The sequence below is a fragment of the Numida meleagris genome, chromosome 5 (assembly GCF_002078875.1).
Source record: "Numida meleagris isolate 19003 breed g44 Domestic line chromosome 5, NumMel1.0, whole genome shotgun sequence".
Taxonomy (NCBI): Eukaryota; Metazoa; Chordata; class Aves; order Galliformes; family Numididae; genus Numida; species Numida meleagris.
Window position 1 is genome coordinate 6412514 of NC_034413.1, and position 24482 is coordinate 6436995.

Here is a 24482-nt window from a genome sequence, read left to right on the forward strand (position 1 = left end):
TCATGTTTTCTGACCATTCATATATACACTTTACAAAACTATATGTAAACATAGTATCTATGCTGCAGTACATAAAACATCTGCAAGTACAGGAAAGAAGGCACATCCATATTTTAATTATACAAATAAAAAGACACCACAGTTGATAAACACATTGTGTGTTATGTTAAATGCTTTCTTTCCGAGTTGAATTTTTCCCTGCAGACAGAGGCCATCTACTCCAGTGCTGTTCCTCTATTAGACCGTGTACCTAAACCTTAAGAGAATTGGCAACAAGTTGTCTTTATTATCTTTAGCAAAGTTGATGTTTTTACTTCCTTTTTGAAAAATGAATATATGCATTTGCATACACATTTACATAAAATATTTTTAACTGCTCAAGTTGCCAGCTTACATCCAGTACGCGCTGAGACTGAATACTGAGATCCTGCAGCTTTCCTTAGCCAGTCACTTACAGCAAATCTAAACCAAAGTCGAGATGTGAAAAATAAAATCCAAGAGATGGGAATAGAAAACAGTACTTTCAGGCAGTTCTTATTCCCTTTAAGGGAAAGGAACTGCATACATTCAGACTTACTTGTTTACCCAGTGCTGTGTGTTTGTTTGGGGGCTTCATTGTGCACAGCTGCTTATCTGGTTAAAATTTCATTAAATTGTACTGACTACAGTGATACTCTCATCTGTTTGAAATATTTTCTTCTTCCCGATGTTCCACAGGCAGTCAGGAAGAGCGCACTTTGGAAATGAGGGAAGAAGTTGCGCCTTCCTCACTTATGATCCAAAGTTGATTAAAAAATAAACACAGCTCATTGCCACATCGAAACTCTTAATTCCAGAATTTGCTGAGTGAGTTAGAGAAGTTATTGGCAAGAGCGGAGTTCATTCTTACAGCTCTAAACAGAACATGAAGTAACACACGTCAATGAGTTGGTGTTATAAAGCAAATAGTTTAAATTCACATGTTTATACAGATTTATACTACACATTTAATCAAAAATATACTGTGTAATATTCAATGAAATTAAATACACAAAGGTAAACACTATACAAATTCTCTATAAAAGCTTTTTTTCCCTCCTCATAAGGCAGTTAGCAGTTGACTTTATAACCATGGGAGATGGATAATATACCTTTGGTTTTTGACCATTCCACTATTAACTCTACAGTACAACTAAAACATACTTCTGGATGAGATGTTTCACATGAAACACTGCATTTTGTACACGAAAATATATTATATGGCTTTTAACGTTACTCATCACTTTCATATTCTTCTTCATCACCTATGGGATAGGACTGGATGTTGTTCTGAGTATACATTTTTGTTTTAACGGGACAGTTGTGATCCATGAGTATCGCCTGAAAGAAAAGAGGTGAATGTTAGCGTTCCTGTGTAGCACTCAGTTGTGGCTGTCATTCACTCTCTTCCACAACAGCAGAAACTAAATTGATTTTTATTACAGTGAATTCAGTTTATATGTCTTCAGGTGCATGAGGTGGGATCTTTATATCACCAGCACAGTTCTACTGGCTTAGTGGAGCCAGTATTTCAGCCCCTGTGTCAAATACATCTAGCTGCTTTCCAGCTGCAGTAACTTAGCTCTCTCCTATTGGATCACCACTGATTAAAAGCTGGGTGAATGACCCCAGGTGTCTCCCTTGAGCCTCCTGCTCATGTGTTTGCTTTTCACCCAGAAGCAGCTGCAGTTGGTGGGGATGAAAGGACAAGGAGCAGGGAGCTCAAGAAGGGACATGAAGCATGAATGCTACAGAACAGATTTCAGCCTTGGATGAGGTTGAAGTGAGTCACAGGTACAAACCAACTGCAAAGTTAATTTTCTATCCCAATCTGCACAAAGAATGCTGTTTTATCAGATAGAGCATGTAACAAATGCAATAGGATTAGCTGGAATCTCTGGGATCCTGCAGCACAAAAATGTGCAACACTGGAAGTCTGTCCTCATGCACAGCACATCTCAGCAAGATGCACATCACCAGCTTCTCTTCTGTGAGTGCCAGTACAACGCTTGCACAGCTCACACACTAGGTTCTGTTCTTGCCTTTCAGATCTTTGTAATAGAATTATTAAGGTTGGAAAAGGCCACTAAGGTCTTCTAGTCCAACCATCAACCCATTCCTCACCATGCCCACTAACCCTGTCCCTCTGTGCCATAAATGCATAGTAAGACATCAAACATACAGAATTACATGTTCTTCCCAATACATTTTGGGGACAAGTCAACCTTGTTCAGCATTTGCAAGGATGGTGTGCCAGGGGCTGGATGTGCCACAGTGACAGCAGTTGCAGCAAAGCATTGTACTTGCTCTCACTCAGGATTTTCTCAACCCTGGGGGAAATTCTGCCTACTAATTGCACCGTGGTGCGATCCCTGCTGGAACATCTCATCTTCTTGCCAAGGAGAGGAAACCCTGTGAAGAACAGCAGTAGGTGGCCTCTGGCAGTAACAGAACTGCAGAACCTGACTCACTGTAATAGGAACACCAGATCTACAGCTGGGAGCATGTAACTAAACTTTTCTTTGTGCATCTTGGAGCTATAACATGGTGGGGTTGTTCCAGAACTGATGCATGAGGATGAGATAGAGTGTGTTGGTCCTGTTTTGGGGAGTTACAGGCAAAGATACAGAAATAAGTTATCATTCATTTCACTGAAAAAAATAACATAAAAAAGGTGTTATGCTTACCATCTTCTCTTCTTTGGCAGGTGGACTTCGAAGGAAAAAGCACAGAGGAGCAAAGAGGATATCCACAATCCCTATAATTGTCATGAGCCATGGAAATCCAATCGCCTTTGCAATGGCACCACCAGCCGAGGGACCTTTTAAAATTAAACCCTTTTTCTGAATACCATAAAACTTAAAGCATTCACTCAAAACAGTAATTTTACATGCAATACTCCTACTTCTCAAATTGATTAAAAAGATGTACATGTACAGTTGCAATTTGAACATCCCTACCCCACCTGCACCTAAGAGATGAGAGATGCTCCAAGGAGCATTCACATCTAAAAAAAAATCTAAAAAATTCACAAAGCTGGTGAGGGGTCTGGAGCACAGGCCTTATGAGGAGCGGCTGAGGGAGCTGGGATTGTTCAGTCTGGAGAAGGGGAGGCTCAGGGGAGACCTCATCGTTCTCTATAACTACCTGAAGGGAGGTTGTAGTGAGCTGGGGGTCAGCCTCTTCTCTCTTGTAACTAGTGACAGGACGAGGGAGAATGGCTTCAAGTTGCGCCAGGGGAGATTTAGGCTGGACATTAGGAAATACTACTTTTCTGAAAGAGTGGTCAGGCGCTGGAACGGGCTGCCCAGGGAGGTGGTGGAGTCACCGTCCCTGGAGGCGTTCAAGAAACGTTTAGATATAGCGTTGGGAGACATGGTTTAGTGGGGTTGTTGGTGGTAGGTGGATGGTTGGACTAGGTGATCTTGTAGGTCTTTTCCAACCTAGCTAATTCTATGATTCTATGATCTAACATCACAGCATGTTTCTCTTTATGGTCAAGATTATTGTAAGCAGGAAAATGCAAAACTTACCAATTGCAAAGCCCATGCAAAAGGCAACATCAGCTATGGCATACACGCTGCCGTAGACTGACACATGGCGCAGATCCACGAGGTAGCCCATGATGGGCATCATGGAGGAATCCACCATTCCTGGTTGTGAGGGAGGGGAACAGATTTCAGGAAAACTATCCTGGTTTTTACATAAACAACAGACTGAACAAGTCAGTGTAATTTTCTCACCAATGGCGAATCCAACTCCAAAATTGGGTGCTATGAGCCCATAGATGTTCTTAGCAAATGGTACCTGTACATGACAATTCAGACAGTTGATTAGGTCACACTGCATGTGCTAATGAGGTGCTAATTTGTTTTGTTTTTCTAAGAGAAATTCTCAGAGCAGTTAGCACGCACTTTGCACAGATGTGCAAGCTAGAGTTTGAGGCTTGTTTGGAACTACTACAGATGAGAGCCATTACACCACTGACACTTGCCATTACAAACAGGAATAAAATGCTGAGTGACAGCTCAAAAAAATGCTCCTCCTCCTCCTTTAAAAGCCATCCTTCCTTCAAAGTAATTGAAGCACTGAGATTTGAAAGCACTCAGATCTGGAACCTGTTAGCTGCACATTGTTTAGTGAAGTATCTGGAAGGCAGAAGCTTCAGTGAAATCTCACAGTAAAGCACGATTTCAAAGATGAACTTGGGAAGATTCGGATGGTTTGAAAGAGGAATGATCTACTTACACATAAGATGCTTATTCCCACAATGAGCATTCCTAGCAAAGCACACAGCCACCTGTAAAAGAAGAACCATCACTCAGAGACTGGTGGTTGTAAGGCACTCGAGATGATTTGGGCTGGTTGAGAGCCACATCTGAAATGTAAACCTACGCAACTGAATGTGGAATGTGTTCCAAAAATGATTTTGCTACTTTAGAACAACTTTTAATAACTTCCAACATCAACAAACTGCTCCTGGAAACAGTGCACGAACACACTGGAAGATTATTCATATTTTTTAAATGAAACATACCTTCCCATTTTGTGCGCAAGTATCCCAAAAAGATTAGTCCCGATAAGATAAGAGATACTGGCTGGAAGAAACGCAACGCCTGGAAAATATGAATGAGATGTTTTATCGACAACAATTCCAGCGAGGTGTTAGGAGAAACTAATAAATGCCAGACACCGGCGTTCCGAAGCAAATACATTTAACGCAGTCTTTGTGCACAGCCCAGAGAATCAAATATCCGGTTTGCTGCAGCCTTTTCATGCAATCTCAGGACATCATCTATGAAATGCAGGAGCAGTGTGACACCTGCAAAAAAAGTGCTTCTAACTGCAGATAGTTCAAGGAAGCTCATTTTCCCCTTACGGATATTTCTGGGTGGCAGAGTGGGTGTAAGGACGGAGGTCAGGCCTTGCTCCCTGCAAGCACCTCAGTGCCACGCAGTACAGGCCACCATTAGGCCCCTGGTCAGGCAACAGCTCAAGCTGAGCTCCTGAAGGTGAAGACGCCTTAAAAACAGGATTTTTTGTTTTGTTTTTAAGATTTAGTAGGTTTTTAATACAGATCACTAACTGGCTATGTGTAATGCTTAGCAACCGAGGGCCTGAGGAAAGCCCTTCTGACCTGAGGTGAGGGCTGGTGTCTGCCCAGCCTGAGGGAAACACCACTGGTTTAGAAGCTGGTTCCAGTGCTTGAGGCTTCGTCCTCTTCCTCTCCCTTCATGATGCTGTGGGCAGAGCCCAGACAAGGGGCAATGGGGGAGGAAGCATTGGAAGGTAGTTCTGATTTACAAAGCGGCTATGATGTTATGGTACACAGTCAAACAATTTCCACTGAGCGGGTGCACTCCTTGTCCCTCACCAAGGCAACACAGGCTTTCTCATTTCCTGCCTATCCATCTTCCTTCCTATCTCTCTGATATTCATAAGAAAAATCAGGAGGTAATTTTTAGCACAGCAATATCCTGTGATTGAAATCCTTGTGGGTTACAATGGCGATGCCGGGGAAACCTTTTCACCTGTTCAACTGCCATCTCCTTCACTATGGCTTGGTGCAGCCTTTTATTCCAAATGGTCATATAAGAGCAGAGCCTGAAAACTGGGAAAAATCCTGCAAAGGTTTGCTCAGTAAGACCTGCAGGTTGGGGTGTACAAATGCAGCAGTAAGCTGTGGTACACCAAAGCACAGCTGCAATTTTCTAAGTTAGCTTTATGCACAGTAATGTTAATTGATTGAAATCAGGACCCTTTGTACCTTCTTGAAATCGAGCTTCAAACCACTGGATCTCATAACTGCCTAAGATCATCATTTGATTAAACCCCTGCAGTTTGAGATATAATTTAAGAGGCTTAAAAACTTTAATTAATGCTGACAAATCAGACAAAGCATAAAGGACTCAATTACTTATATCATTAAGGGGTAAAATTATTCTTAGACTGGATATTTTCCCGCTAGGAATCTCAGTTCAAATACGAGATTTGTAAGTCTCACTTCTGCTGCAGCAGTAACACTGAACTCTAGCAATAAACCTCCAGCATGGCCCCGTGGGGCTGCTCATGGTGCATTTTACAGCAGCACCACTGCATATAAGAAGAGCATCATGACTGAGTCAGAATGGAGACTTCCATCAGATAAATAACAGCACACAAAAACGACACGCTGTACTTTACCAAGTTGCCATTTTTTCGAACACATGGTCTCCATCATCCAGATGGGAAGTGCTGGTTCAAGCATAGCAATAGCCATGTTTGCAAAGCAGATTGATCCTTAGGAAAGGGAGAGGAGAAAAAAAAATAAATCAAAGCTATCAAAGCTGAAAAATTACTTATTTTGATTCTGAATAAAAAGCTGCGCAGCGAGCGAGTGCTTTTACAACAAACATTGTGCTTTTTACAGTCCTGTTTTTCATACACCAAATGTTGGTTAATGTTAAAAAGAACAGAATGTAAAATCACTGCACACTGAGTTTTTATATATTTCAGTTATACCAGAAATTCTACAATAAAGGTTAAGCTATATTCATAATCGAAGGGAGGGCAGCAAAGTCTGCAGCGAGCCTGGTGACATTTAGAAAGTTCACAAGGTCTGAATGTTCTGCAAATGATGAACTAAAACTCCCATCTTCTGGTCTTCGTCTCCAGTCTCCTGGGGCAGAATCAGAGCGCTGTTGTGTAAGAGGCATGGGCTGTGACCTGCACCTCCATCACTCCAGAATGAGGAAGAGGAGATGCGGAGGTCTTGGTCCTAAAAATACCATCGAGCAGCCAGAGGGATGCCTGCCCCCTACAAAGGGGTGCTTTGTGTTCAGACCCCACTGCCAGCAGCCACAAAGCCTGGGCACAGCTTGGCTCAGCTTGCCCAGCCGTATGAATTTCAAGTGCTTCCAGATCTTTTTGAATCTCAAGACATTTGGTCATTCAAGTGCAAAGGACAGAAGTGCTGACTCAATCCAGCCTGCGGCCCCTCTGCCCAAGTAGTATTTTGCTTCCTGCTCCAGCACAAGTCCCAGTGCCTGCAGGAGAGCACTGCTGCTGTAGTGCAGGGTGCTAAACCCCTTGCTATTTCTTTTGATTTCCTTTCCCTCTTCTGAGAAAGAACCTAACATGTGTACATGGGATGTGTTCCCACTGCTCATCCTTCACAAAATGGCTTTCAGAGGAGTTTGGAAGTCACTGCTTGAACTGACAGCCTCAGATGTGCGTTCCCACTTTTCTTTCTAATATTTATAATCCCAAAGACTCATTACAAATGTTGCTTTTTGAAAAAATAAAAAAATAAAAAGTTTAAGTTGTCTTGAGGTCAGAGAAGTACTATTCCTCTTGGAACAGGCTCCTCATTGCGCGCTTCAAAACGAAATGAGCATGGATGTCATTCTTTGCTCGAACCTGTCAGACCACATTAGGCTGTGTATCTGTGATTGCTGCAATGAACTTGCAGGCCTGCCGCTCGCTCCCTTCCTGGGGCAGGCAGTAGCCGCTCTGCTCACCTTTACCCTGCAGTCAAAGGGTTGCATCCAATGGGAACCTTTCCACTCTGTTGCAAGGCTCCATGTCTGCAAGGAAACCCAGCCAAGCACCCAGGGGCTGCCCTGTTCTGGCCAAACCCAGCCAAGCTCAAGCTCGGTGCTGGAAAAACATTTCAAGCCAAACAAATCGCATCGAGAGGAACCCGCACCATTCAGACAGAGGCAGCTAAACAGAAAAGATCCTATCCTACTCTCGTCAAACTGCACAAAGGAATTAGAAATACACATGCCTGTATTACAGCTATTTCTCATTAGGACAGGTAACATAACCAGAGCTTGTCAAGGTAGGCATGTGCATGGCGATAAAGGTACTTTGGTCTTTAGGACACACTGCGAGGGAAAGGTGGGAGCCTGAGCTGGAGGTCTGCAAATTCAGGGCAAATCCAATAGAGACCATGCACCTGACTGGCGTGTTTGAGCTCCTGATGGCTCAGCTAAAGAGAATGGAGTGCTGCAGATACATGAATCAGTCAGGAAGCACTTGTGCTTTGGAAATGCAAACAATTATGGGTCAAGTGTGTGACGCACACCCAGGAGATGAGATCTGAATTTATATCATGAAATTAGTGTACATTAATTGAGAGTGTGAAAAAACTCCTGAACTGCCGGCCCCTTTGCAGCACCCCTAAGATAAAGCCATCTTTCACTTGTGGTTGACAAACGATGCAGTGAATTCTGTCATTTTTCAATGTAATTATTTTAAAAAAAAAAATAATAATTAAAAAGAAAAATTGTTCTTTGAGCTTCATGTAAATGAAAACAGCAAGTGACATTATGGCTAAACCAGGCTAGCTTGGAGCTTTCCAGGATGCCAAGAATAATGCCTGCACTTGGTTTAAATATATGAATATATAAATAAAAGAGATCTGGTACCTGCTGCAATAATGATATACGGGTCCTTCAGAAGCGTCAGTAATGGTGTCCCCTTCTGACTCTATGAAATAAATGAAAACTTGGCATTAGGAAAGGCAAAATGTCAGCTATGGCTTACAGCATTTTACTGCAACACTTACTTCTGCCTGTGCTCTGGATGGCTGCAGAACAAGTAATTGAACAGCTGTGGAAAGAAATCAATACTGTAACACTGCTTCAACAGGAGGGTTAGCAGCTAAGGGAGTGTGCTACATCCATACAGGGCCATATGGACTCTGTGGTACTGACCTCCATCGAACAGAGCCAGAGCTGCCAGCACGAGGAACGGAGAGCTCTTCCCCACGAACTCATACATGATGCTCCCAAAGGGTGGGCCCACTACAGGGGAAAGGAAGGAGCATGGGGTGAGGCCACGTTTCTGATCCTGAACAAGTGTCCTCTGCAAGCATTTGGACACCCTGGGGCCAAAAGGATGCATTTGAAAAACCCCCAAATCTCAATGATCTCTGTGATTATGGAAACCATATTCTTCACACCCCAAAATGCTCTTCCATTTAAACGAAACCTCAGCATCACAGAGATCATTGTCTGACTTTTATCTGCCTAAGATACGTTTCTGTGTAAGAACCAATTCTTAGCATGCACTGTGAATCTAATTTGGAGATGGCATGATAACATGGCACTCAGTGACACCCTTCCATGTTTCCACAAGCCACAGGTGGGATCCTTATGGCTGCCCTTGGTGGCAGAGCCTGACACTGACCTAATACTCCCATAGCGAGGCCTCCCAGCGCAATTCCCATCGCGTTGCCTCTCTCTTCATCGTCTGTGTATACACTGGCAAGCATACCCATCCCTAAATCACAAACAAAAAGTGTAAATTACAAAAACAAAAAGTACAAAACAAAGTGTAAATTAGGCAGCTGTGTCCTACAATTTCTTGTCATCATTTTCCAGCCCTACTGAATGTTAGACAGAGGTCACATTAGGTGTCTGTATACATAAGTATATATACATATATATATATATATACATACAAATTTGTGTGTGTCTATGTCCCCTCCCCATGGAGTCTGCCTTGAAGCAGAAGGGAGTTTGGCATACATAGATGCTCCCCATATCAAGTTCTATTACACCGTATCAATGAAGTAAATTAATGATGCCCTGATTTGCTGGGTTCTTTGTCCTTCCCTTTGCTCCAGAGTGTTTAGATGATGCTTTTCAACCAGGCAAAACCAAGCCGTTACAAGTGTTCAGTCTGTTATCAGCACACAAATCTGGTACCTGGCAGGAGGTCTGGGGCCCACTGGCAGCGGTGCTCAGGTCACTGCAAGCTGTTCTCTCAGCATAAAGGATCATGCACAGTCGATTACTTTCAAAATGTGTTTTTCAAGATCAGCATCCAAAATTAAAGGGTGCTTTTGACATTTATCTTCACTGACCGCACTTCTGCTCATCTGATGATGAGCCTTCATTTCACAGAAGGAAACATGAAGCTAACTCATTTGTTTTTGTGAAGCACTCAGCGATGAATTCTACAGGAGAGTCCTCACAGAAGTTATTAATTCTGTTTTCAAATCAAGGCTCCAACAGCACTGAGTAAATAAGGTCCACAGCTACACAGTGAGCCGGAAAGGGGAAACACAGCATTGCATGAGTGATCACTGAGTAAATACCGACCATCGTGTGCACCAAGACCAGAAGTCCTGAATGAACATGCTTATTGAAAGCTGTGGCTGACTTCAGATTGCTCACATGAAATGCTGGGAAGCGAGTTAGAGAGCACCGTGAGAATTCACAGAAAATTTGTAGAGATTCAGAGAATTATTCTGGAAAAGAGTAGGATGCCACACAAAGCCGATGAAGGTTTATGCACTGATAGGAATAAACCTGCACAGATACAGGGCGGGTTTTGCACCCAGTGCTGCAGTCCAGAGAAGAGCACAGTGGATGAGCAAAGGCTTAGAAAAACCATCAGTGAGGAACCACTCCACCCCTTTGGATTTAAAACCAGGGAAGAGAAACCAGTGTGCAATGTGGTGTGGTCTAGAAAATTAAAGAAACAAAACAACAACAAAACAAGCAACCCCCAGAAAAACAACGGACCCCCACACAGATCATGGGTGTGACCCATCTTCAGCAAAAGGTGATGCTTGCTCCCAGGGCAGTGCTCTGTCTGGGGTTGGGTATCCCTGTTGAATAGCCCCAGCTGCCAAGGCAAGCTGGATATCTTCAGCTACTAAGGATGTAGCAAAGTCCCAGCAATGGGAATACAGCAGGAATCCTGATGCCAAATGCTTGCTAAGTTCCTACTGAGTGGATGCAAGCCCTGCTTATAGACCTGCCCCTTTTGGAAGGGGAATTTTTCCTCAGGAAGCTCTATTCGCCTCCCCTCTCAAGTTAAATTTATATTCATGAACAAAACATATTTTCTCTAGATTCTGTTCCTGAAATGATTAAATAATTTGGAATAAAAACTCATACTCATCTAAAAAAAAAAAAAATAGATCTGACCTTGGACACCTAGTACAGGCAACATTCAGTAGGCTGAATTAGAAGACACTGGAAACAACACTTTGTAACAGAAATTTCAGGAACAGGCAGAGGTAAAATCCTCACGGTGATAAGTACCAACATAAGTTCCTGGTGACCTTTGAAAGGGCTAAAAATGAATTTAAAATGTTGAAGGCACGTACGCAGAAACCCCAGAGAGCGTACCTCACCTAGCGCTCTGCCTTACCACAGCCCAAATACCAAGTTCTGAAAAGACATTTGCTTTTGAGCTATTGCATAGGAAAGAAGCAGAGTTTTCTTTTTAAGTGAAATAGATTTGGTTTGAATATCTTTGTATCATTATTGAAACTACAGAAGAAAACACAATTAAGAAATGACTGTTACTGAAAACTCTGGGATTGGCGAGCTGTGTTCTATTCTCTTGTATGCTCTCTTACCTGCCACTGAAGAACAAGAGGAACCCACCCCTTGAAGGGACCTTGCAATGAACAGCAGTGTGTAGCTTCCTGAGAAGGCAAACACTACAGAAAAGACAGAAGCAAATTTTTAAAATTAGGTTAACTCTAACGAGGTTAAAAAGTTAGATTTCTTTGAACTGTAACAGAAAACTTCATGCCATTTAGTCAGGTGTTTACTGTGCCTGTGTCACTTTCAATGCTAACTGCATTATTATCTCTTATTGCATTTGGAGGTGTCAGTGTTGAATTGTTCTCAGGTGTCTGAGCCTTCTGGTAACACAGAATACAAGCACCCAAGTCGTTGTAACTAATTACTCAGGATCTGATTGCATCCTGCTCTGATTCAGCTGCACACAGAGGAGTAATAAGACCTTCCTTTCCAGCCTTTATTTAAGTCTGCCCAGCCTAAACCTCTGAGTGTTTGGGGAAAGCAGGATCTAAGACAAGCTCCTAGGCTTGAAGTAGTGTTTCTTCTAATCAGCAAACAAATTGAGAGATTTTTACAGGGGTGTTCTGCATGTGATGCTGTGCAAGGCATCTGGCCGTAAACTGGAATTACTGCTCTTATCTCCAACCAAAATCTGTCTGATGGTCCAAAAATCCAGAGCTGTCAGAATCTACCATCAGGTAATCTTTTTCCATGGCTTTACTCTCCTTGCTGTCAGAAATACTGTCCTAACGTTTAATGAAATTTTTCTTTGATATTGTTTCTTTTTCTTACATGTAGCAGATATGAAAAACCATTAATTCCCTTCCCCTTTTGTGATAGACTCTGATACACCTTAGATCTGTCTTCCAAAACAAGCTCAGTTTTTCAATAATTCCTCACAGGCTTCTAATGATCCCTTGTACTCTTTCCCTCTGGGCCAGCTCTTGAAATGCCGCACCAAAAGTGAACGTATACCAGCAGCTGTAGGCCTTATCAATGCCATTTGGAGTGGACATGTTATCTCAGATGACTTGTTGGCTGTGCTCCTGTTTGCACATCCTATGGTGATGTCAAGCAACGCTATGATACTGTTGACTTTTATATTCTATTCTTGGGCCTAGTGTTCCCTTTCTGATAAGGCCCCGTGATCCCTAGTTGTTAGAGATCCTGAAAAATAGCCCTCTTATGATTGAAAACTCTATTGGTTCAAGAGTGTTTGGGCACTGCTCAGATCATAGGAAGCTGAGAGGAGGGTTGGGCTAAAAAAGGGACTGGCCCAAGGGGGATGGAAGGCAGTGAATTCCTTTGAGAGGGTCATAGGAGCATGCTTGTCAAATCTCTGTAACAGCCACTCTTATGCTTTTTTTTACACTCAGTTCCTCTACATCTACAAGAAATCCTAGTGGTAATTATTGTAGATCCTTTTTTTAAAAGTTACACTTGAACCACACCAAATAAGAAGTGAATACTTACTGATTGTTGACAGAAACATGATGCAGAAGCCAGCAAACAATGGAATCTGGTAGCCTATTCTGGAGAAAAAAAACAAAAACAAATGTTCACACATTTGGGATTGCCTCACTAACTGTTGGAGTTACACGTTCTCACATGAGGACTTCAGCAATTTAGACAATTGCACACATGTGAAGGATGCAAAAACCTGACATGTAGTTCATTTCCAGGTTTTGAACTATTTATAGGGGACCACATGATCAAATTACTCCATGTTACAAATGCCTTCTTGTTTGCTAAAGCAGAATTTTTATCTGAAATCCCTGAAAGAAATCTTTCTCTCACTAGAACATAATTAGCCTGTTCTCATTCCACCATAGTTGTTCCCAGTAAAGCCCCTGTGGGTCTCCATGGAGCTGCCAAGGATATGAGTACAGGAGATTCATCAGACTATGCTAAACTTTGAAATATTACAGTGTGTTTCAAGGATCATCTGTTTCCATCCTCACGAGACAGCGACTGGAATGAGACACAGTCAAACTAATGGCTTTTTTTCTGGGAAAACTTGTCAATAGCTTCATTGGGATTTCTGCTTCAACTGCAAGCACTGAATGGCTCCCAAAGAGTTTGAGAGTAACATTTTTGCTTTTCCACAGATTTAGGATTAAGTGTGGAACTGATCAAAGCCTTCTTCATCAAAACCCTAAGTAACAAGCTGATATGCCTGGCTGCCTTAAGTTTCTAAATTTACAGGAAATAAATTGTTTTCTTGTTGGAAAGCAAACACGTTATTAAGGCAGCTAAACTTGAGATTTCAATGAAGGCCTCAAAATAGGCTACCTTCCATGTCATTAGAACTCCACTCTGGAATTAAAAATACTATCCATGTACCCACAAAAGTAATACAGATTGGCTTTAACTTCCAATAATGTGACAATATTGGACTTTATGTGGGCAGTATTGGTCTAACTAGTCAAGGAAATAATGGAAGAGTCTATAGCAGAACTCTTCACTCTACTTGCAACAATAGTTCTGCAATAGGTAAACCAGCATACTGATTCTGAGCTTCTGTTATTTTGTTGATATAACTTCCATACGTGTAAGGACCATATGGGCTGACGGAACAGGACACAGAGAGTTTCACCATAGTTGCTTTGATTTTGAAATTTTAACTTAAATAAAGCACTGATAAAAATACAGATTAAAAAATCCTGCAGGTACAGTTATTGCTGTTGGTGAATGACATCATTTTTCTCTGTGGTATGATGAACGCAAAAATCAAATGTTCCTATTCCTTCTTCCATTACAAAGAGGTGTTTTGTGTGTCAAAGCCAACCCGGAGGTATCTAGGTTGGACACTGTGGACAGCAAGTCTGAGTTCTGTAAAAAATAATAAATTAATAATAATATGACTTGCCACAAGGGCTGTGAGACAGCAATTCAGTGCTCCTACAATTACATGGAATTGAAATCAGTTATTTGCTTGAAGACGAATGCTATCTGAAGTGATTCCCATATCCATACCTCTATCAGCAGATTAAGAGACATTAGCTGTGAGATCTTCCATAATCATTAATGAGCTAAATAAATGGAAGGGCTATCATAGTTTTGTAACCTTAATTGAAGGACCAGCCTCCATCCAGTTAAAACAAATTCCACCTCTTTCAATAGGCTTCCTACATTTGGAAAGTGTCTGGCGATCGACAGCTGTAAGAAAACAAGTATTCTGGATGTCGCTTTGGATGCTCACTGAAAAAACCCGTTCAAACTTTGGCCTTAGTTTTTGCAGCCATGGATATTATTCCTCCTTTATCTTGGACATAGTCACTAGGTGTGAAGCAATACACAGCTGAGGACCATGGAGGCAGAACTGGAGCAGAACTTGCTCTTGCTACCCAGTAGACTGTGATGCTTTGTTGCACATTCTTAGGTCTAACACATGCCTTTCCCTTTGCACAGAGCATCATCTCAGATCCAGATTGTGTGGATATAGCTAGTTCTTTAGCTAAAAATCTATATCACCTGTGTTCCACCGTACAAGATGTGAAGGTGTAAATGTCAGCAGAGGACGTGCTTGTGCTGAATCAAGCAAATCATAAATCCTCTGAAAACATCAAAATTGCCTGGAACTTCCCCTAATCTGGAGATGATGTGTTGCCCTGCTCTAGGTTGCTGAGCCTCCAGAAGTCAAGGTTATTCTTGTTCTGGTGTCATTCTTATCCACCTGCAGCTGACATTTGGATATGCAGATTGCCTTTCCTGCATAATCTTAGCAAGCCCTGCCTTCTCCTTACATAGCCATGTTAATTAGTTGGCAGTTGTGTGACCACAAATCTGCAGCTGCAGTCCCTGGTCTGTCCAGCAGACCAATGCCAGAGAGAACAGACTGGCACTACCCATATCAACCAGGTGTTTAGAGGTTGTGTCCCCTGGGCCATTCTGCTTTTGCCATGACATAGCACGCTCCATTGCTCTGTCTTGTCTCCATTTTCCTTGCTGCCATGCCTTAACAAGTCATTTTTTTTAAGCTCTCCTAACGCAACACTGCACGAGAATCTGCAGTAGCCACGGACTGAGCACGTTTCAGGGAGGCCACCTGCAGCTGGAAGTTCTCCCTACAAGTGTGTCTGGCTCCTGAAAAAACAGAGCCACTGGTTACAGCAGGGAGAGGAAAGGCTGCTGGTGACAAAGAATGCCTAAATTATTTGCTTTGGTGCCATGTTGGCCCCAGACAGCAGAATTGTTTGGAAGTGGATTATGCCCATTAACGAGGTTACTCCGCAAAGAGAAAACCACTTGTCAGGTTTTGTACAGCGTTCAAATAAAGGTTACACTGACCAGGTTAGCAGCTGTGGAACATTAGAGCCTAATTGCCTATCCATTAAGGACTTTAACACTGTGACAGTGTAGTGACACTGGTACCAAGGGACAGCATTCTGGCCATCAGCTTCACCCCTGTGCAGACTAGGGAGAGTCTGTGGCAAGAAGATTTTGCTCAAGATCTCCATCACAGCGCTCTGTGCTGGGGAGGCAGAGGGACTCTGGCCAGCTGGGATGGATGCTCGGGCATTTCAATCACCTGCTGAAAACCCAAAGGAAAGCTTACATGGGAACTAGGCTGTAAACAAGGAGTTGTAAATGTTATTTATTTCTCTGCCTCACTCTTTCTATACATCATAGATATTCAGTGGTTCAAGCCACGCTCTCATACATGCAAAGAAGTTCACATCTATAGTCAAGCTGGCTGTAAAAATTATCGTGCAAATATCTGTTCATTTGTTGATGAATTTTGAGGCCATGTATGGGTAGACGCGAAGTTCAAACTATATATTTTTTCAGGCTGGAAGATGAAGGGAGAGAGCTGCATGGCAGCTGGTACTCTCACTGACAGTAGTGAATGGTGGGGCCAGCACAGCTGCGCTCTCCGACTAATTCACAGCGAGCAGCAATGATTTGGAAAAAATAATGGAGTGAATCAGTCATAGGAAGCACAGCAACCCAGTGCCCAATTTCTTCTCTGGAAGGATTAGGAAAAGCCTTCAGACTCCCCTTGGCTGCACGTCCTGCTCACAAAGTGCCCTGTAGCAAGTGCTGTGCTGTTTGCATGGTTTCTCATTCATTACACTGCAGGCAAAAGCAAAACGTGCACTTGAGCCAAAATAATCTTATTGGGTCTGCCCTGGAACAGTGCTGCTATGGGAGGTGTGTTGTGCACATCCTGCAGCAAAACCATCACCCTGGTGTTCTGTTTGCTAGGACTTCACCAGGGCTGTGAGCAAAGGGAAGCCACTGGTGTATCCTGAGTTGCAAACCAGTTCACCAGGACAGGTGTGTATTGTGTCTCGTGTTCCTCCAAAAGAGATCGGCTTTAAATAAGAAACGTTTTTAGCTGGCTTCTAGAGTTAAACTAATTTCAAAATTTATTCTTAAAAAGCTTCAGCTCTAGTTGTTTTAGAAAAGGTTTTAAAAAAGCCCACAACATTTTCAGAAACCAAAATTTTTTCTGGCACAGACTAGTGTGAACAGAACACCCTGTTGCACCCTATACAAACCCAAGTGCTCAAACCCAGCGCATATTTAAAGCCAGTAACTATATGCTTGTCTAAAACTCTCAGCCACTCCTGAAGAATTACATTTAAATGACACATAAAAGCTGTGAATATGGTGCACTAATTACTTGAAAATAAACTTACACCTTAACAAACAGGGTGTGCACACTGGCTTTTAAGCAAAGAAACCCATCTTTCTTAAGCTGTTCTACTTTGCTTAAATTTTGCCAGAACAAAGATCGTTTAACAGCTTATCAGTGGTAGAGTCTTTATAATGATAACTCAGATATCTTCTGTTTCATTTATAATAGTTTTCACACTTCCTTTCAAATGAACACACACATTGTTCTTAGGACATGTCTGTTTTCCAGCTGTTTTGTTGGGGTTTTTTTTGCCAGTGGCTCCAACACTTAATTGATAAATACGTGAACTGATGTTTCCCTCAAAACATTTCTCAGAATAAAGGCAGATGCTGCTACCAAGACACAAACAATGCACAAAAGAAAACCAGTGATCCTTAAATCTAATTTAAGGGCACTTTACTATGGGGACACTGCCTGGATGAGCGGACAGCATGCCACGTGGGGCCGAGTGCTCTCCTTACTTCTCCTTTTCCCATTTACTGGGCATTGAGCCTGCAGACCCTGCCACTGGGAGGGAATTTTCAGCTCCATGCGCAAACCCACAGGATGGTTCCATCCCAGCTGCAGGGCTGCCAGCACCAGTGCTTCCACCAGCGCAGCACTGACACTGCTGCCACACGCAGCAAAGGGAGAACATCTTGGAACAAGAAGGAGACCCGAGAACATCTGCACCACTGCGAGCCCTAAGACCAGTGAGGGATTCCAGCAGCCAGCCCCAGCACTGGGCTCAGGGCACAGATAGGCATCGGGGGCCATGTGCCCTCTTGCTGACGCAGACTTCTGCCAAAGGAAGGGCAGAGATCCTATCTGTGGCATGACGTGACTGCACTAAGGAAAGAGCCACCAGCCATGTGGGGTGTGTCATTTCTTTTTTCCAAGTTTGGCAGTCTGTAGAAATTATGATACAAATAGCAAGATCCAGAGAAAAGAAATACAAATAGGGTGGTAACATAGACACTTTGTAAAACCTAGGTACCCAAAGAATTATGATAATATGATTTGACTTTATACTGCTTTGATCGTGGATGAGCTGTCATAGCCTCACAAAGCAATACAGGAAATCTAGATCTGCTCCTTGTGTTGCAGCTGTGTTTGCGCAAAAGTCATTTTGTAATGGCAAACTGTTTTGTAGGGAATGCAGACAGAGATATGGTGAAATGGAATGAAATAGAAATGAAGCTATCTAACATAAAGCTTTTATGTTGTATCAGTTCCACAGATTTAATACAGCTGCAGTATTCTGAACATTGTGAGACCTCTGCTTATCCCTCAGTTGAATGCTCCTCTGTCAAAATGGCATCCAACACTCAGTTTAGTTATCACACAATATATGTAACACGTCAAATCCAAGAAAGGTAGTTTTAGTTCAAAACCTGAAATATTTCACCTTAAAAAATGTGGGTTTGGTTATGACCACCAATGATAAGTTTAAACCTATGATCATAGAATCAAAGAATGGCTTGGGTTGGAAGGGACCCCAAGGACCATCAAGTTCCAACCACCCTGCCACAGGCAAAGCCACCAACATCCAGAGCTGGTACTAGACCAGATGGCTTAAACAAAAGTGTTTGCAATTGAGGAAATGGACAAATTTATTCTGTGGATTATTTTCTGAAAGGAAAATATCTTCATTATGGAAATAGCTTAATGAGAAACATGAAAATTAGTGACCCAGCTAAATATAATTTGGAGCTTATTCCCTACAGAGATTAACATCTCTGTCTAGAAGAACTGCAGTTTCTTCTGTGGGGATCAATTACACAGAATGCTAACAATAAAATCAAATTAATAATTAATGTAAAATATTTAAATGATATTACAAATACTTTTTAATCTCCATGTACACATAATCAATGCTTGGATTATTTTTTGTTGTTGTGGGTTATTTTAAAGTCACTGACACTGGTGCTTACAACATTGATCCTGCTCAGACAGATTTCCTGTAACGTACCATCCAAACACACTGTTCAAGATACCATCTATATACAAGGATTCAGAGACAGAAGTCTGAAGGTTGGACTGGATCCTGCACTGGTGTCATCCTGATCCACTGAACTCGGAGAGGAGCATGGCCTTGGCGAGGTTTGGCAGGTATGGAAGTCAATGAGAACTTCATAGAATCACTAATGTTGGAAAAGATCACTAAGATCATCTAGTCCATCCACCAACCCATCACCCCCATTCCCACTAAACATGTCCCTCAGAGCCACATCTGCCCTGCTCTTGGAAACCTCCAGAGATGGTGGCTCCACCACTTCCCACTTGGCTCTTAGCTCAGGTGATTGGGAACCACTGCACACCCACAGCTGTGGGTCTGCAGGAGGCAGGGATGGACCTGAACCCCACCTGCAGTTCCAATATCACAACTGCCATGTGTGGGAGTAATAGAAGTGTCATCAGTACATGGGGCTGAATCCTTCTAACTACGGAGCCGTAGCATTTTGTGGTACTGTGTAATTGCACTGAAGAAATCTCAACACCTCTTCAGTAAAAATGTCTATAAAAACCTGAGGACCTGGGAGCTAGAGAAAAAGTGTACAACAGTGTTGAAGGTCTCATGTGCTTCCCAATTTAATTTTGAAATGGTGTGGGCTGTTAGGAGATGCAAGCATCGGATGTATTTCACTAAAATATTCCTCTAGATAAGGTGAGAATGGCAGTAAGTCAGGGCCACAATCGACTTAAAACTACTTGGAAATCCCCAGCTGAATCACACGTGAGCACTGTTTGCCTCACCTGTTTGTCAGCGGCCCTATGAAGGGGTTGGTGATCAGCTGCACTGTGGCTTTGGAAGCGAACAGTAACCCAACTTGAACATTTTCATTCAGCAGGTCCTTATCTTCCTTAGGGCAGTCTGGCGGTGCAGTGGTTGCATTTACCATCATGGGTGCTGTCTGAGTGTGCTGCAGCTCTCCGGGTGCTGCCGTATCAGACTCATTTCCAGTAAGTATCGTCGAGTTGTCATAGTAGGAGAAGATGCTCTGAAAATTGTCCATTGTCTTTGAAACGACGTTAGGCTTAGCAGTCTGGACTTCTGTTGCATTTTTCTCATGTTTGATGCTGTAAAGGTAACTGGGAATTATTGGCACTGGAAAAACAAATAGAATATATTGGCATCTTACTATCAGGTTATGCGTAAATGGAATCACCAAATTTTCTTCTTTGTTTCGGCGCTGATTAGGAAATACAAAGCTTTCCTACAGAGAACAGCAGTAAGGATTTCAAAAGGGTGAAACACTGAACTAAAACAGAGGATTGCTCTTGGGAGAAATTACACTCCTAAGTGCGATTTAAAGCATCAAGTTCCTTCACATTAGTATATATTTTTGCCAGCTTTTGTAATTATTAAATATTCTATGCAGACATCATTCAGAAAGAAAAATATGAGAAGTATTAACACCTGTATCTAACAGATTCCTTGTTGCACAAGTGTTTAAATCCCTTTATTAGACTGTGAAAACACAGAAGATGAGAAAAGCATTGAAACTATTATTAAATCAAACTGTTAAAAAATAATTAAATACCTTAATAAAATAAGCCACAAAAAATAGTAACAGTCATAAGAAGGGAAAAAAATCCGTTGTCATAACATTTCTATATTAACTAGTCAGAACTAATGTATTGATGCTTACATGTTTCACCATTTCTCTAAAATTTACATTGAAAACATCACCCAGAAGGGACCTGCTTGATATGCTTTAGGGTCGTAGCTGTTTTCTAATTGCATCAACTGAAATAACTGTAGGGGCTTCTGGCACATATATTAATGAATACATAATGAAATGCAAAAAACTTCATAAGAAAGAATATTCATGCAAAAAAGAATATCCAGAACGGACTTGCTAGAAACAGATGTGAAGTTTGTGCTAAGGTCTGCATGGTGGCATCAGCCTTACACTGGGGAGCTGGGCACAGGAGTGGCACTGCATTGGGGGTGGGCTGGGCACTGCCTGCCCCCACCTGCAGCCCAGGGGCTCTGCTGTGCTGCAAGCCACAACCCGGGAGCTTCTCCCAGCCCTTTCAGAAGTCTACATGGATACAGACCTTTGAATATGAGGACTTATACAACTACCAGTGAAAAATGTTCAAGCACTTCCCTTGAGTAGGTTCCTAAATCTGGGCACTGTGTTACTCGAAGCCAGTAAAAGTTGCGTCTTCAGCTTTGCTCAGAACTAGGGTTGTTTCATTCAGCCAGCTCCTAGAAGTGCTTTTCTTAAAACCCACTCAGATAGCCTTCGTGTTAACCTATCGTTTCACGAGCAGCGCTAGGGAAAGGAGAACTATCACAAGGAAGCAGGCAGCCCAGTGTTATCTCGCCTGTTGTTTCAGTTGCATGACCACAGGAGAAAAAAAGATGCTGAGCTAAAAATACGGCCGTCATTCTGTGAAGTAGTAGTGGATTTTGGTAGAAAAAGAAATACACACACACACACACACACATATATATAAAGATCTTTGTATACAACTCCTTATCCTGCGAGTAACAGAGAAACAAAGTGTATGGCAGTGTTTGCAGCACCTGGAACACCGGACGTGTTTTTAGAAATCACTGTTTGGAACGAGAGCGTTAAATCGTGCACTCCGGGAGCACATCTGTCACCGGAGATTATTTCTGGCATCAACCGAGAGAGGAGAAAAAGAAAACAAACAAACCCCTCACCACCACCATCCACCTACCGACCACGGTGAGCAGCATATTGTCCAGCAGCAGGGCGATGAAGACGATGAGCAGGATGAGCTTCCTGGACTGCCGGCCCTCCCGCAGCCAGCGCAGGCTGAGCTCGCCCCACGCCATGCTGCGGGGCACGGCGGGTGCGGGGGGCTGCGGCCCGAGCCACTGCCCGCCCCGAGACGTCCCGCACGCTGCCGGGAGCGGAGAGCGGCAGGAGGAGAAGGAGGAGGAAGAGGAGGAGGAGGATGCTGTCGGGGCAGAGGAGGAGGAGGGGGAAGGAGGAGGACGACGACGAAACGAACTGCCGGCCCCTCCCCGGCCCCAGCGCAAGCTCCAAGTGCCCTACAAGGTGAGCCCAAACAGGTACGTGGGAGCAAAGGCAGCGCTCAAGGCTGAGCGCAACCCAAAGGGTGCCCAGGTCGGGACAGGGCTGCTGGGTCTGCCCCCCGAAATAGGGGATTTGTAGCATTTGGCACTGAAATCATTCCTTTCTCTCAGCTGGAGTGCATGGGTTTCATGCCTAACCTGCACTAACCTTTGTAGTCATTGCTCATTTCTTTATAATCTCTACTAAAAAACAGCCTGACTACGCAGCAGATCAGCTATTGAACTGATGAAAAAGCACCTTCCCTATGAGGACAGGCTGAGAGATCCGGGGCTCTTCAGCTTGGAGAAGAGAGGGCTCCAGAGGGACCTTCTAGTGGCCTTCCAGTACCTGAAGGGGACCTACAGGAAAGATGGGGAGAGACTTTTTAACAGGGCATGTAGCGACAGGATGAGGGGAAATGGCTTTAAACTGGAACAGGGTAGATTTAGACTAGATATTAGGAAGAAATTCTTCACTGTGAGGGTGGAGAGACAGTGGAACAGGTTGCCAGCGAGGCTGTGGATGCCCCATCCCCGGAGATGTTCAAGGCCAGGCTGGATGGGGCTGTGAGCAACCTGGTATAGTGGGAGGCATCCCTGCCTATAGCAGGGGAGATGGAACTAGATGATCTTAAAGATCTCTTCCAAACCATTCTATGATTCTAGGAAGAAACCTGTTTGGACATAGATTAACATCCTTATTTCAGTTTGTCTTTCATGCCACACAACACGCTGTTTTCTTTTAGCTAACCCATGTTTGTATGAGTTGCTCTTTGCTCTACCTTCCCACGCTTCACTTTTGGTAAAACCACTGAAACTGAGAGAAGTTTCTTGATGCAGCCCCAGAGCCAAACATCAGGACTTAACTGACAACAATACTATGCAAATATTCAATTTCTCTGTGTTGCCTGCATATATATATATACACATACGTATATAAGTTAAGAAGTTAAATGGTGTGCCTTTGCAGTGTGTTGGGTCTTCATTAGTTACACAGATTTCCTGTGAAGTGATGCTCAGACATGTGCTGCTGCATCTACAGCAGCTCTCGGTTCACACAGTAAACACACAGCTTCTGAATTAATTTATTAATTAATGACGCACATATATACTGAGCAATGTTGCCCGTATAATGGTAGAAGAAAAATGAATGTGGTCTAAATTGATCTCTCAGGACCTACTCCGTCTCTGGATGAGCCCTTGGGTATGAGGGTAAGCTTTCGGTACAGTGTGTTATTGGCTATACGCAAATTTTTCTTAAAAGTGGTGAAAAGAGGGAAAGTAGATGCTGAGAGCACCTCTTTTTTTTTGTTTGCATGCATGTTGCTTTGATTTTGTTTGACACATCCACCAAATATTATTTTCATATGAGGACAGTTTTACCAGGGCACGACAAATACCACCAATGGCAATTGCTAAGCTATTGATTCTGAAATGAGGATCCACATCCTGGAGACACTTACACTGCATATTACACCACTGAGCTGAGAACTGCTGTGAAATGCAAGAGGAGATGGGAACACCAAGAGGAGATGGTCAGTGGAAGAGTGATGTTCCTCCAGGATGCTGTTCTGTGAAATGTCAACAGCAGTATTCTGTCAGGAAAACATGGGCCTGGGTGTTTTGTATTCACATCAGCTTAGAGAATAGTTATCTGATGGCTGTGCTGCTGCTTCTGTCACTGGTCAGACAGCAGGTGTGGCTTTTCCTGCTCTCTCTGATGACGGATATGGTTGCAGAAGCAACTTGCTTCTTTCCCTGTATCATCCACATGGCAATGGGGGAACATCCCCTTCTCTGCCCTAAATCTTTCTTCCTGAGGTTCTCTCCTTTCTCTCTCTGTCTCCACTGTGCTGATATTCAGCTGGCAGCATCTGGCCACTCTGCTTTGCTCCACTTCAAACCTCTTCTCTTATCCTAGCTCCTCTTACCCTCAGCCAATTGATTTCTAGATAGCTAATGCCAAAATGTGTGTGCAAAAGCATGTCTGCAACATTAGCATGGAGAAGCAGAAAGCATAGGAGTACATTTGTTTGCATGTGAAGAAGCCCATTGGTGCACAGACGTTATTGCTTTATTAATCTAGTCAATTAAATCCTGATTACTTCTAGAAAATGAGCAGGTCAGGAGGACCCAAGGTTTGCTGCTGTGCAGGTGTAAAGAGTATTCTGTCAATAAACATTTCTTCACCACTATTTAGCTTTAGCCAGGGATCTTTGTATCTACCAAAGGACAAGCAGGAAAGGAGCAGGAGCTCAGCCAAATTGGCCATTACATTTGGGAACCTGTTTATGACTTGCTTTCCCTACGGAACTTTTGTCTATCATATAATTGTTAAATGAGATTTGTCAAAAAGAGAGGAAGAAAGCTGCAATTTTTTTTTCCAGCTGTTAATTGAGGTTTCAACAGAACAGTTAAGCAAAATTTCATGCTTTGAAAATTGGCATTCAACTCAATTTTTTTTGGTAGA

The 24482-nt window shown here is 42.9% G+C and overlaps 1 protein-coding gene across 1 annotated transcript; it reads right to left on the reverse strand.

Annotated features, from left to right (window-relative positions):
• SLC18A2 (solute carrier family 18 member A2) lies at nucleotides 1219-21872 on the reverse strand. Its single transcript, XM_021399669.1, has 15 exons — nucleotides 21652-21872; nucleotides 19711-20062; nucleotides 12804-12862; nucleotides 11381-11464; nucleotides 9193-9285; nucleotides 8718-8807; nucleotides 8570-8613; nucleotides 8430-8490; nucleotides 6202-6297; nucleotides 4556-4634; nucleotides 4267-4318; nucleotides 3762-3825; nucleotides 3552-3671; nucleotides 2706-2839; nucleotides 1219-1359 (listed from the first exon to the last, which is right to left on the reverse strand). The coding sequence occupies exons 1-15, from the start codon at nucleotides 21767-21769 to the stop codon at nucleotides 1252-1254; spliced, it is 1554 nt and encodes a 517-aa protein (XP_021255344.1). The 5' UTR covers nucleotides 21770-21872; the 3' UTR covers nucleotides 1219-1251.

What these genes read in the sequence shown, in the direction of transcription:
- SLC18A2 (XM_021399669.1), bottom strand. Translation starts at nt 21,769, where the DNA reads ATGGCGTGGGGCGAGCTCAGCCTGCGCTGGCTGCGGGAGGGCCGGCAG. An exon ending in CATGTTTCTGTCAACAATCA is followed by an intron (nt 11,465 to 12,803) that starts GTAAGTATTCAC and finishes TCTTTTCTGTAG; the next exon opens with TGTTTGCCTTCTCAGGAAGC. An exon ending in TGGAGTTGGATTCGCCATTG is followed by an intron (nt 3,672 to 3,761) that starts GTGAGAAAATTA and finishes CCTCACAACCAG; the next exon opens with GAATGGTGGATTCCTCCATG.